This window comes from Alosa sapidissima, chromosome 1 (genome assembly GCF_018492685.1).
Source record: "Alosa sapidissima isolate fAloSap1 chromosome 1, fAloSap1.pri, whole genome shotgun sequence".
Lineage (NCBI taxonomy): Eukaryota > Metazoa > Chordata > Actinopteri > Clupeiformes > Clupeidae > Alosa > Alosa sapidissima.
This window is the reverse complement of record NC_055957.1, coordinates 48,289,738-48,304,041: the sequence shown is the minus strand read 5'-3', so window position 1 is coordinate 48,304,041 and position 14,304 is coordinate 48,289,738. Positions and strand designations below refer to the sequence as shown.

General features: G+C 40.1%; 1 protein-coding gene across 6 annotated transcripts in view; it reads right to left on the bottom strand.

The window, feature by feature from the left end:
- Nucleotides 1-5,147: 5,147 nt before the first annotated feature.
- mylk4a (myosin light chain kinase family, member 4a) overlaps nucleotides 5,148-14,304 on the bottom strand; it is a 31,665-nt gene continuing 22,508 nt past the window's right edge. For all 6 annotated transcript variants that reach the window (XM_042098487.1, XM_042098507.1, XM_042098496.1 and 3 more), the window contains 13 exons: nucleotides 13,509-13,605; nucleotides 12,727-13,246; nucleotides 12,264-12,538; nucleotides 11,765-11,870; nucleotides 11,021-11,114; nucleotides 8,180-8,289; nucleotides 7,747-7,888; nucleotides 7,546-7,616; nucleotides 7,270-7,398; nucleotides 6,992-7,144; nucleotides 6,784-6,862; nucleotides 6,607-6,661; nucleotides 5,148-6,433 (listed from right to left, as the gene is read on the bottom strand). In XM_042098487.1, coding sequence (XP_041954421.1) covers nucleotides 6,608-6,661; nucleotides 6,784-6,862; nucleotides 6,992-7,144; nucleotides 7,270-7,398; nucleotides 7,546-7,616; nucleotides 7,747-7,888; nucleotides 8,180-8,289; nucleotides 11,021-11,114; nucleotides 11,765-11,870; nucleotides 12,264-12,538; nucleotides 12,727-13,246; nucleotides 13,509-13,605 — 1,830 coding nt within the window. In that variant the 3' untranslated portion in view covers nucleotides 5,148-6,433; nucleotide 6,607. The remainder of the gene's footprint in view (nucleotides 6,434-6,606; nucleotides 6,662-6,783; nucleotides 6,863-6,991; nucleotides 7,145-7,269; nucleotides 7,399-7,545; nucleotides 7,617-7,746; nucleotides 7,889-8,179; nucleotides 8,290-11,020; nucleotides 11,115-11,764; nucleotides 11,871-12,263; nucleotides 12,539-12,726; nucleotides 13,247-13,508; nucleotides 13,606-14,304) is intronic.

Below are 14,304 nucleotides of genomic sequence, written 5' to 3'. Positions count from 1 at the left end.
TAGCTTCCAACTAGCTAAGAGTGTAATGTCTCTGCTTGAATCTCTAGAGGTGTTCCTTTTAATTTGATTATGACGCAAGTGACATCATCCTGACCTGGAGGCTGATCATCTGTTTCACATGGATGAGCTGGAGTGTGGGAAACTTGGACCACGATCAAGCAGAACACCTTTATCATTGCACCAGAAATAACAACTCCACCCCGCCCACCCCCACCCAAACACACACTTTTTTTTGTTCATCTGTTCCAATGAAACTTGACTCGGGATGATTATGTAGTAATAAACATCACCGAGAGCATGTTGTGCGATTCAATTTCCTCTCTCCTCTCTCCTCCTCTTGTCCACTGTCCGTCTGCCGGTCCGGGCCGAGCCTTGATTGTTGTCGTTTGATTATCTCTCCTTGTGTGGTACGGTTCCGGCCAGCCCCGGTGCTTTAGAGCGCGGCCGGTCTGTCACAAGCTCCGCGCTCTTTCACAGGCTTCATGTGAGTTCCCGCAATGGGAAAACAGACAAAGATAACTGCGCCGGAGCAAGGGGGATCAGCATTGATTGTGTGGATTGGATTAGCAGCACATATTACTGGAAGTCTGAGTCTGTCAGACATGTCAAAGCAACCGACTGAAACAGTGAACACACGTGCATACATTCACACACACACACACACACACACACACACATACACACACACACACACACACACACACACACACACACACTTGGTGATGTATTATAAAGAATTTTGCTACTTCACAGTCCACGGTATGGTAATTTAGTTAAAATAAGCATACACACACACACACACACACACACACACAGCTCATAAGGAACAGCTCATCCCCCCTAAGAGCCCTGATCAGCCCTAACACAGGTAACCATATTGTACAATGGAACCTAGACGATTCATTGGAATTGGTTAGAGGTCTACCCAGACTGTCTGGTCTTTATTTTACACACACACACACACACACACACACACACACACACACAAACACATAGGGACAGAACCGACAGACAGACAGAGAGAGAGAGAGAGAGACTTTTCGGTAACACTTTACTTGACGGGTGAGTTCATAACACATTCATAGCAGCTGTCATAAACTGCACATAAAGCATTCATGACTGTTTCATGAGACATGACTCAACATTCATACCAAATCTTTCATGAATGTGGAAGACATAACGACGACAACTTGCCAAAATAAAAGTCCAACAATCACAAAGGAGCATTGCCGTTTTCTCTCCAGCCTTTGAAAATATTTCATGAATATCTTATGAAGTCGAATGTCACTTTACTATACAAGTTGTGAAGTATTCGTAATCACTGAGTTTAACTCTGGTAGCTAAACTAGCCTACATTCAGCTGACCCGTATTTGTGTAACCTGGAATGGTTGGACATTCCAAAGATGAGAAATCATCTGCAAAGGATAGGCCTAGGGCCTACATCATAATACAAATATATTTTTATGAAACAAAAATGATTTGCTTGTCCATGTTCTGTCTTTTTGGCACTGGAGTAGCCCATTGACTCAGATGTGACGTGATCAGGTAAAAGGCTTGAATTGAATCAAAAACGGCAATGCTTTGCGATTGTTGGACTTTTATTTTGACAAGTTGTCGTCATTCTGTCTTCCACATTCATGAAAGGATAGGTATGAATGTTGAGTCATGTCTCATGAAACAGTCATGAATGCTTTATGTGCAGTTTATGACAGCTGCTATGAATGTGTTATGAACTCACCCGTCAAGTAAAGTGTTACCGAGTTTTCTCACGCAATGGCTTTCCATTCATGGCTTTCCAAAAGGTTTGAGGAAGATGTTCATAAATCTGATAACCCAGTCACTTCGGAAAAAAATAAAATTCCAATTAAATCAAATTCAAAGAGAAAAGGTAAATGAATTGAAAGGAACCTTTAAAAAGCATACAAATCTTATTCAGCGGTTTTGGTTGGAGATCAGCTATGTGAATACGGCATGTCACTAACATAAAAGCTCTCGGCCATGTCCATTTTGTCAAAGTAGCTCTCGGAGGAAAAAAGGCTGGAGACCCTGCTGTAGCCTATGCATACTGTATCATTTTTCATCTATCTATTTTCTAACGGCTAAACTTCTCCAATACACGTGGTCTCTCTCTCTCTCTCTCTCTCTCTTACCCCCCACCTCCCCCCTTCATGCCATCTCCATGCCATACCAAAAACATATCACTTTGCCTGTGTAGAAATGGTGTATGAGGGAAGCAGTAGAGACCATTCTGGGAAGACTTGTGTTTAATAAGTGGTACAGGCTAGAAGTATCTTTTTTTCCCTGTCCCTCTGCCTCTCTCTCCCTCCCTTCCTATCTCTCTCTCTCTGTCATTCTCTCTCTCTCTCCACTCTCCCTCTTTCTCTCCCTCTCTTCACCTCAAACCCCAATCCCACTGACTCTGCTTCTCCGTTTATTTTTTCAGGTGAACAAACTGTATCACACACACTAGCTCCCTCAGTTGCTTTTAATTAGGCTTCTGGAATCTTCTGTGCCTTCATCTGTCAGTGGTGAATGTTGTGTGTGTGTGTGTGTGTGTGTGTGTGTGTGTGTGTGTGTGTGTGTGTGTGTGTGTGTGTGTGTGTGGTGTGTCTGTGTGTGGTGTGTGTGTGTGTATGTATGTGTGTGTGTGTGTGTGTCTGGCTGTCCAGTGCTGTCCATTTTTACACAAATAATTTGAGGCAGGGGCACGTCAGCAGTGGAATGTAAAAGGGGCTTAATTGTCCTAAACTGCAGGGTCTCTGAACAGACCTCTCCCAACATAGTCACTCAGTCCACCTCAACCTGGAACACTGGAACACTGGAACTTTTAATATGTCTGTGGCCAGCATACACTGACCCAAACATTCTCTCTCTCTGTCTCTCTCTCTCTTCTGTGTGTGTGCGTGTGTGCGTGCGTGGTCAGTTATAAAGTCCCAGCATTTGTCTTTCAGTCTGTCTGCCTGTCTGTCTGCCAGTATCTGTGTAATGGCATCTATCTGATGTCTGATTGTTCTTCTGTGCCTGAGAGAGTATTAAATCTACTGACACACACACACACACACACACACAGAGAGAGAGAAAGAGAGAGAGAGAGAGAAAGAGAGAGAGAGTGAGAGAGAGAGAGAGAGAGAGAGAGAGAGAGAGAGAGAGAGAGAGACACACACACACAGAGCGGACCATCCTGCTTTAATCCAACTCTTTAAAGTTAAACCAGACGTCAGGCATGGTGGCCAGCCTGTGAGGATTTTGGCCATGAAAGGCCAGAGATGGGCTCCATACGTAGGGATCACTGACACCAGGATGCAGGGCTAATCCACAGGGCCAATAGCAGTAGTGGTCCTCAGGTCAAGCCTCACACTGACTCTGCCCTTTGGCCTGGAGCCCTGGGTTCATCAGGAGGTGGAAGAACTCAGGCTCGTTAGCGGGTCAGAGACAGGCTACCGTCCTCGTCGTTGCAGACAGATTGATGTATTTCAACAAATCATTAAACACGAAAATTTAGCCCTTTGTTCATTTACTTATTGCATTTGTTTGTATTCCATGCATGAAACATTATGCAATGTGAGTGCTGAGAGAAATTAAATGAGAGCTTTAGCTGCCAAGGGTGCTCAGGATACATATGTTGAGCATATTGATGATTTAGAACCAGAGTTGTCTAGCTATTCCAGGAATAAATGCTGAAATAATTGTGAAGTTTAACGTGATTATAATTGGTGGCAATTTGCACAGAAATGATCATCAATTTACAAGCTCACCCTTGATCTTACAGAAGAACAAACTAATTTGAAGTCTCAGTGCTGTTCGTTTCAGTTTGAAAGTATGTGGGGTATTTCTAAAAATAGTTATGATAATTCTAGAAGATTTCATGCGGCTCAAATGTCGTCATCACTCATGCTGTGCATGACGGTACTTTTTTCTGTAAATTGACTTAATGTCATGATAGTTTACAGCATGTGGTTAAAACTTACAATTGCTTTAAAAGTGCCAAGATAACAAACTATTGTTATTCAGCGTAGAATATCTATCTGTAAAAAGTTTTCTGTTTTCAATAAGTAGTAGCATCCATCTAATTGAAGCAAAATAAACCAATATTAAAAATCTAACAGAACCACTGTGCTTTGACCCACACCACAACCATACTACATGTTTGCTCTTTGTAGGCAAAGAAATGTGGTTGTTACAAAGGGATCTTGCTGATTTTGCTGATCTTGAATGGAACTTAAGTTAGCTGAAATAGCATGTGTGCGGAAAATTAATGCCAAACTAACAATAAAATACTCATGATAACAAAAGAAAAAACTGTCTAATAAAGAAGCAGCAAGGTGGTGTGAAGACCTACATCAACTGTGGCTGAGTCTTGCTGCAAAAGTCCCTCAATACCTCTCGGGGAAGCATAGGAAAAGACCCTGGATGCCATTACAAGTTTACCAGGCGAACAGCACTTACTGTTGGAGCTACTGCCCTCTACTGGACATTATGAACGAGGAATTTTATGATCCTTTATATAAGAGAACTTGTTTGAAGTGTTATTTATAAATAGAACTGGTTCACCTGTTCAACTTTGTCACCATAAACCTCTTGGTAAGTGTGGAAGCTTGAGTGTCATGTCAGATAAATTAAATGATGCTTTTTGTCACCATGTTGTTAGATGTGCTTCTATTACACACATTCACATTCATTCCAGACAATACTGTACATCTCCGTTCACAAAACATTTTTACTGTGGCACACATGTTAATGTAGAATGTAACAATATCAACCTTCACAGAAGGGCAATACAGTTAATAAAAAATATAAATGCATGCACTATCATGAATTAATACCATTATCAAGCATCACATATCAGAGACAGAATCGCAAAGAAGGGACTCTGAATATTTAGAACTAGTTTCAAGTGTCAGACAGGACAAGGGCACTACAGTCATAAAGCAAACCTGGTGAAAATTAACGGAGGTACAGTGGTTAATCAGAAAAAAATTAAGATACAATGGGAAGTTGACTTACTATGAGCAAGCCAAATGCCAATTAAAATACCATGCAGCTCAAAATCAAATCATATTTCCAGTTGCGTAATTTCTTATGTCATCTGAGAGGCCAGTTCAGGGAACAAGCAGGCAGTGCAGATGGGAAAAAAGACTAGGCACCATAAGACTTGAATATTTTTAATATAAAGTAAAAATCTTTTTTTTCTTATTCTGTACACACAACCTTTCCTATGTAGAAAGAAACAGGGCATCAGGCCTATAAAATATTATTTATATATAAATATACTAGTAATGTTTTATATAATTCTAAATTCTGTGTTATTTAGGATTATCTGTGTTAAAAAAAACAACATAATAAAGTGCACAGGCAACAGCTTATAACAACAATTAAACACACTAAGTCTGTTATGTCTTCACATTGACAAATACCCTACACCCCAATGGTTCAGTTCAAGCATTCTATCAAGTAAATATAGAGATCTACACTTAAATAATATTATCATGATTTCTTCTACAAAACAAATCAGTGAGAAGCATTACTACAATGACAATTTACTGAAGGAAAACTAATTTGACTAATCAACTAATATTTTGTCTGAGGCGATTGAAACTGCAATTCATTGAGAAAGGCATAGAATTTGACATACTGATTTAATTTATCAAACATTAGTGAAATAGATTTCCTGTGTGCATATTCTCTACATGTTTCTAAATGATCCTAGTAATGTCAACTATAGATTGCAAGAGAGTAAATAGTATTGAGAGAGTATTTGTGAGCAGCGAATGTAGATGTAGAGCAGATGTAAAGACGACCTACAGGGGGCCACGTTCACCAAGGGAGGAGAGGACACACAGCACAACCAAACTTCTATGACAGAACGAAAATGACCTCATCACCACTGGCTGAAACATCCACATGTAACAATGCCATTATTATTTTCAATTTTATCCATATCTAAATATCATTGTGACCAATGTCCAAATGTCCATTCACAGTTCTATGTTGTTCAGTTAAATGCAAAAACATACATGTGTATTACTATCTAACTTGTTTAAATGGGCACAAGCACTATGACGTTACAGTAATACACTAAATAACACTTTGCAGTTACTGCTGCTGCTCCCACTACTCATCATAACACAAGGTAATAAACAAACGATAGGACATTAGTTGCAATCCTAATCTAACAAAATAAAACACAACAGATAACGGAGTCTAGACCATAACAGAAATATTTTTTTGCTTGTAACTTGTCGGGATGTGTGGTACTAAAACACTAAATCAGACTGTGAATGTGGATCTCCAGCTAAAATCATTGTGATCATAGTTAATATCTACAAATCTGTGGCTGTCCAAGCGATCAGGGTGTGGTGGTGTCCTACAGTCCTACTGATGTACAGAAACACTACAGATTGGTCCAGTGAGCCATTCGATTTCTCCAGAAACCTGCAAAACAGACAGCATGCGATGAGATCAAAAAATCTGAAACAAGGTCTGTGATGAGATCTGCAATGTTTTGGTAAGGTTGTCGATTGCCTGTGTAGGCTATTTTCACCGGATGTTCATTAAATAAGGCGTGTGTGTCATGAACGTGCTTGCAGCATCACTGGGACACTTACATTAGCTCTCAGGAGGTGGAACACAGGAGTTCCGGCGTGAGCGGCACATGTTCTTCTACAAGAGAACACAAAAACACAAAAGGCCCCAGTCAGACATCCCCTCCACCTCAACCTACTGTAGGTAAATGTGCCCAGTAGAGGTACCTGTGAGGTCCAGTGTGGGGTGAGTCACTATACCTTTTCATGAAGGCGGTGATGGAGGGCTGGATCTGACAACCAAGGGTGCTTGAGAGCTTGTGCAGCACCTATCCGCCAACTGGAGACACATGACAGAAACACAAAACAATGACGTGATTAAGCATGATACTGATAATTCAACTAAAGAATGAACCTGCGGATGTAGAGAAAGGTGCAGACATGAGAGAAAACGAGAGAGATTAGGTACCTTTTGTTGACAAGAAGGAGTTTGGAGATGAAGTCCTTGGCCTCATCTGATATGCCAATGAACTCGGCTTCCTCAAAGTTCCACTGGCACTGAAGAATGTTGTTAAGAGTCTCGCCGTCATCGTCTCCAAGGAAGGGGGACAGACCACTGAGACTAGAGGAAACCATGCCAAGTTTGTGTGTGAGTCCATGTGAGTCCATGTCCATGTGTCTACATTAAGTACAACACAATTGTGCGGATACACTTGTATGTATATAAGCATTTGTCAAGACACTTACAGCATGTAAGTGATGACTCCCAAGCTCCACATGTCTGTGTTGAACGAGACAAAGTCGTAGTTGATCACCTCGGGGGCCAAGAATTCAGGGGTGCCAAAATTCACCTTTAACTTCTCTCTGGGGTTATATCTGCAAGGAGTATATCACAGACAGAACAAAATCAATGAGATGATGAACCACTGAGTGTACATTCATTGTACAAAAAATTCCCAACCCCACTAAAAAAAATCAAAAATGTCATTTGTCTAATATATCCAAATTGAGGAGAATACGTACTTCCTAGCAAGCCCAAAGTCAATGATCTTGATCTTGTTTGTGACTCGGCTTACACAGAGAATGTTCTCAGGCTGAGAAGGCAAACAAACACAGAGAGAACCCATTTTAACCCGTATTAATTTGATCCTGTGCAGCATTACAAACACACTTCAATTATTCAATTATTTCGACATACAGTGCGATTCAATTATTTCAACATACCTTCAGATCCAGATGAAGGAAATACATTTTGTGCATGTGGCGTAGTCCTTCACAGATCTGCCTGATGAACATCACTGTATCAAGCTCTGTCAGAGTGTAGTTCTCATCAATGATCCTGTCAAAGAGCTCCCCACCATCCACACTGTTGGCACACACAAATGCATATTTTACCTCAAAAATCCATTAACTGGTATTGTATAGTACAAACGTTTATTAATAAATAACATACTACACAGTTAAGTAAAAAACTGTGTGCATTTAATGATTAGCACAATTGTTATTTGTTATACAGTATTATAGCACTAGAGGTCATTGAGGATTCCATGCTGTCCATATTGTCAACTATCTGTATAACTCTGTATCTGTATAAGTCCGATAGAAACCAGAATGAAACCATATAGAGTAACTGAATTTACAAGATGTATTTACTTACTATTCTAGGACCAAGATTATATCAGTCCTGGATTCATACGCAGCATATAGCTGGATGAGATTGGCATGATCCAGCTGATTCATGACTTGAATCTCATTCTTCACAACCTCCTACAAAATTGCACACATCACACACACACACACACACACAAACACACAAACACACCACTGTCAGCTTACACTGGCAAGCATTTCATCTATCATCCAACAAGACACAACATGGCTAAAATGATTTGTTCACTTCTATAGTATTAGTAGTAAAAGTGCTCACAAATTGTCTTATTCAAATAGCCTGTCATTCAGTGATAACAGAGGTTTCTTTCAAATTCAAATTCAATTCAAATTCAAATTCAAAAAGAGTTTTATTGGCATGACCATGTGGTATAGTGTTGCCAAAGCAGACAGACAAACAAAAACAGCAGCTAAGAAAAGTAAACTTATGACTGCTAAACTTCAACAATAAGACTATTTTTTTTAAATGAATAAATTAATTCATACATAAAATAAAAACTAGCAACTAAGATTCACCATATTTTTGGTAATATCAAGATGAAAATGAAATTTAAATTTGTATGTCAAAATTGAGCTATGATAAAAAGGGAAACTTATTAATGCACCTAAATAAAATGGAAACCTATAAATAAATTAACCTACATAAAAAGGAAACTTACTTATACTACATGAATATACTACACATTTAAAAGGGATACTTATAACTAACCTAATCTACAGAAATAAAAGAAAACTTATGACCTTAAACTTATATTTCAAGAACAAAACTAAAAGAAAGTTAACCATAGGAAAAAAGGAAACCTCTAACCTTATACTTGAGATATTGATTTTATCGAAATGCATATACACTAGTACATAAAACACTAACATGAGGGTAAGATTTTGAAATGTTAACATGTTGCTCAGGTTTTGTGGCAGGTCATTATGTAATCTGCAGCTATATTTGAGCAATTTTTGTTCTCCCCCAGTAGTATACATATTTTGGACTGGGGTGGTAGATTTTCAAAATCATCTATATGTTTTGTTAATTCTGCAATTTTTTTTTATCTTATAGACGTATATTTACAACAATAAAGTAGGAAGTGTTCTTCATTTTCAACCTCATTTATACAGAAACCACAGCTTCTCATATCTCGAGGCAGCCATGTTGGTTTATGTCTGCCTGTTTCAATATGTAGGTTGTGGTCACTGATTCTATATTTTGTCATTAGGCTTCTTTTCTTCCTGTCTTTGATGTTATCGTATGGAGTATGGAGCTAGACAATAATTTATTTCCAGTGATCGATAGATCTCCGATTTGTTATTGCTTTGTATTTCTTCCTTCCAGAATTCAATAGAATGCATCTGACTTGTGGCATCAACTTCTCTTAATACAGATTTTGGTAAGACATTTAGGTTATTAATATTATTTTTGTTTGCAAGATTGAATAGAGGGTCACCATGATGGGTAAAGGACTTGTTCTTGAAAGCTTTATGATGGAAGGTCTCAGTGTTGCTTTTTGCCAGATGGAACCAAAATTTAGAGGCCCTTTTGTCGATGTCTAGGAGTAAAGGGAACCTCCTTAACTCTGCACGAATTGCTAGGTTGGAGGATGTTCTATGAACACTCAAGATATTTTTACACATTTGTAGGTGGAGTACTTCTGTTGGACTTTTGTCCCACTGTTTGTAGTTCAGTCCATACAGTGGCCCCCAAATCTCGCTGCCATAGAGGGCAATTGGCTTGATTATGGAGTCAATTATCTTAAGCCAAAATTTTGTGGGTGGATTGAGCTTTTGAAGCTGCTTCTTAATGAGGTAATATGCTCTTTGAGCCTTGTCAGCCAGGTTTTTTGAGGCCAGATTGAATTTTCCTGAAGCTGTTATGGTCAGTCCCAGATAATTATAATGAGTTGTTTCCTTAATGGCAGTTTCTCCAATTTTGAAATCGTCTTTTTTAGATGTTTTTGGTTTCTTCTGGAAAATCACTTGAAGACACTTTATATTTGTGCTGTCAAGTACAAGTCCAGAATCTGATGAACCGTCTATTTATTTAGCCAGTTCATTAATGAATATGTTGAACAGTATCGGGCTTAGGCTGCATCCTTGCCTGACTCCTCTACTTTGTTTAAAAAACTCTGTTCTCGAGTTGTTGATTTTTATACAACATTTATTTTGTTTGTATATGTATTTTATAATGGAGTAGACATTGCCTCTTATATCGCTCTCTAGGATTTTCAATAACATGCCTTTGTGCCAGATAGAGTCGAAAGCCTTTTAGAAATCAACAAAACATGCATAAATCTTTTCTTTGTTTGTTTTCTGTACATACTGTTCTATAAGTGTGTTGAGAGTGTAGATGTGATCTGTTGTCCTAAATTCTGGAAGGAAGCCTATCTGACTTTTACATAGAATGTTTTTATTCTGTAAAAAGGTAAGTATTCTTGTTTTTAAGATACCACAGAATATGTTACCAAGAATGCTGGTCACACAGATCCCACGATAATTATTTGGTTCATTTTGTCGCCACTTTTATGCACTGGTGTGATCAATCCTTGGTTCCATATCATGGGAAAGTATCCTGAACTCATAACAAGGTTAAACAGTTTGAGGATTGCTTGGCGTGTTAGGGATGTACTATGTTTTAGCATTTCTGTTGAGATGTTATTAATTCCATAAGCTTTTCCTGTTTTTAATGACTTAATTTTTTCGTTTAATTCAGATAATTGTATAGGGTTGTCTAGATCACTTTGGTATGCTTTCAACTTCTCTCCAGTAGTCTTGTCACATTTTATTTGTTCACTAGTTTGAGTGGATGGACAACCACCGGTTATTTGGTGACATGTTTTACCTTTTCTTTTGGACTTCTGGCTTTGATGATCTTGGCTGCTAGAGTGAGTCCAGAAGAATTTTCTATGCATTTGTGCACCTGACCAAAACGACCTCTGAAAAAAAAAAAAAAAAAAAAAAATACATTAGATACATTCCAGAATGTGGGATAGAAATTAGTCTCATTTTGTGGCATTGTCCAAACTGATAAAGAAAAGCACTCTTTTCATATCCTCAATCCCCTCCTGTAACAAGATCTCTCCTATGACTGGAGTAGGTCCCCAGGGCAACCAGCTTACCTCTGACAGTCATCTCTTATGACATACACATTTATACAACGGTGACATCAAGTCCATACCTATTGCATAAATAACTAATTGGTCTTGTTTAAAGCATCATTGGTAAAAACCCCTCCCTCCTGTCTCAGCTGTAAAAACGAAATGCCTCGCCACCCTATTTTAATTAACAACAAGTAGAGGCATCTCTTTGAAGCAATGGATTAACACTTAGTGATTAGCTTCCAGCTGGCGAGAGGATAGAGTTACACATATTCTAAAAGCTTGAAGTAAAAATAACCACCTGACTCTGGAGCTATGAGTCGAGTGAGTGGAGACTTGTTCCATGAGAGGGGGGTGAGTTACGCAATTAGTCTTTGGGAGGATTAAAGAGCGGTCGGTCTTCTCTCACAATGTCGCACAAAACATTCTGTTCCATGAGTACGGTTCCAGAAAGAGAGAGAAAAAAAGAAAGGCAAAGAGACACTCACCCTCCAATAACTTCTTGTCTGTTGATGGTATAGAAGTTGTTGATCTGGCTGGGCTTTGCAGACACAATCCGGTGACCAAACGGAGCAGGTGGCGGCGGGCTGCTATCTGTAGGTTAGGACCGCGAGAGCAGCAGCGGATATCATGTTTGCAGAGCAGAGCGGAGGAAGAGAGCGAGAAATAGAGAGAGGGAGGGAGAGAGCGGGAGATCAGTTGAGGGAACTAAAAGGCAATTTACAGTGTCACAATCTGCATAATGAATTTAGAGGCCGGCTCATTCTGACACACTGATGCACATGTGAGATGAGATGAACAGCATGACGCAAGCACTGGCTCTCCCTAACAAGAGTGTTCCTTTCAGCGATGTTATCAAATAGCCCATGAAAACAATAATCCACTACCCTATTAAAAAACATACTCACACACAGGTCCAGACTCATTTACTTACATCTGATTGGTATTGACTACTGTATATGCGTGAAATGAGCAACAATAACTTACCAAAAAAGTACTGCTCTTCCTCAGTATCCTCTTCATCGTTTGCTTCAGCGACTTTTGGCTTCTGCTTGTTGAAGTTCACCTCAAACTCCACTCCGTCTGCTTTGAAGAAGCCGCGCAGTTCCTCCTCCCCCTGCTTAGCCTTCTCGCCCTCCTGCCCAGCCTTCTCGCCCTCCTGCCTCTCCTCTACTCGACTCTTCTTGTGGTCCTCTGCCTCCTGGTCCTCCTCCGTGACCCTGCGCTTGGCGCTGGTGTTCACTTCATCGACCTCCTCAGCGCTGAGAGCATTAGGAATACATGAACAGGCGTGAAAAAAGAACGAAACAAAAATGTACAAGAACAACTTCAGTCCAGCACAGGAGATGGCCTCTTGGCATGGTGTTGTGAGCTGTTGTTTAGGACCCTACTGGGGTCTTGTTAAGTTACTGTTTCATGTTTAGTTTTGAACTGAAATGTAGAAATTTACCTCAGCGAAGCGACAGGCTCAGCCGGACCGTCCCCGCTGTCAGTCTGAGGAGACGCCTGCCTCGCGGGCTCTTCAGGCTCTGGAACACTCTCACTGGGAGCTGCTACCTCCTGCACCTTGTCCACCGCCAGCTCTTCCTCGACTTGCAGCTCGCCATCAGGTGCCTCCTCGCTCTTCTCTTCTCTGGTCTCCTCCTTTGCAGCCACTGGGATCTCCTCCTCCATTTTCTCCTCCCCCTTTGCCTCTTTCACCTCCTGGGCCACATCCGCCTCCTCCTGCTCCTCTTTCTGCTCCTCCTCTAGCGTTTTGTCCTGCTCAGTCTCAGCCAGCTTAGGCACCTCCAGGATGAAGTCCACTGCGCTTGGCATCACGGGCGACTCTTGTGGCTTGTCCACCACAGTTCCGGCCTCCAGGTCCAAGCATGCCTGGACCACCAGCATACCTGACCGCTCTGCATTCTCTCTGTTCAGTTTCTGCACCTCCTCAAGCAGCAGGGCCTGCTTCTTCACAGAGATGGTGTCTACCAGAGCAACATGAACAAAACACAAGCAGTCTTTAAGACTACACATTCATGTACAATCACCAATATATTCTCATACATCTATTGTCATTTATTATGTTTTATATATCTGAATTACACAGGTACTAGTAAAAGAGATTTGTTTTCAGTATTTGGCAAAAGTGGTCTCCCCCTGATATTGAGGGTCTTGAAGCCACCTTGAATCATGTGCCTTTCAAAACTGACTGTTACAAGACAAACTTTTCACTCTCTCAGGCTTCACCTTGGACTTCTGGAGGCTTCTTCTTCTTCTGTGCTTTCAGGTCCTTAATGCTCAAAAGAGATTTCTCTTTCCCATCTTTGCCTTTATGATCTCTCAACTTCAATCAGCAAACGCAGGGTAAAAGTAGAAGGAGGAAAAGATTTGATTAACCAATATTATCCAGATTAAATGTAAACAAGCTTTTAACAATCTCATAATGGTCTCATAAAGTGCTTGGTTCATTGTAATTGCACAACAACAATGTATGCTTGGGCTGGGTGATATACATATATATTTATTATGTTTCAGTATTTTAATAATGTGCCTCCATCCACTTACAATACATTTCAGTTCAAGAGCTATGGGTGTGGAGATTGATCATGAATCGGTCACAAACTGTAACTGAAACGTGACATATGAATGTGACATTTGATTCATTGATAATCTGTTTCTATTTTCAATATCACTGGGAAGGTCAGAGGCAAGTCAACTGAAATCACAAATGCTTGCTGTTGCATTTAAAGGCGCAGTCAGCGATCATGCGCGATTTCAAGCCCAAATATATTTTTTGTCACATTCAGTGAACATCTATGATCTGCTAGCTGCCCAAGTCGTGAGTACACCATGGAGGCAGCCTGTCCCCCAAACAAAAACAAAAGACTGTGTGGAGTTTCTCTGGGAAAACTGAGGGGAAGGGGTGTGCTACCACTCTGATGTGTTTTGTTTGGTTCTTGATTAATATAATGTACGTTGTTTTGGGCAAAAGCATCTTCTTATTCTGAGACATTTAAATATAAACATAAACAAATGCTGACTG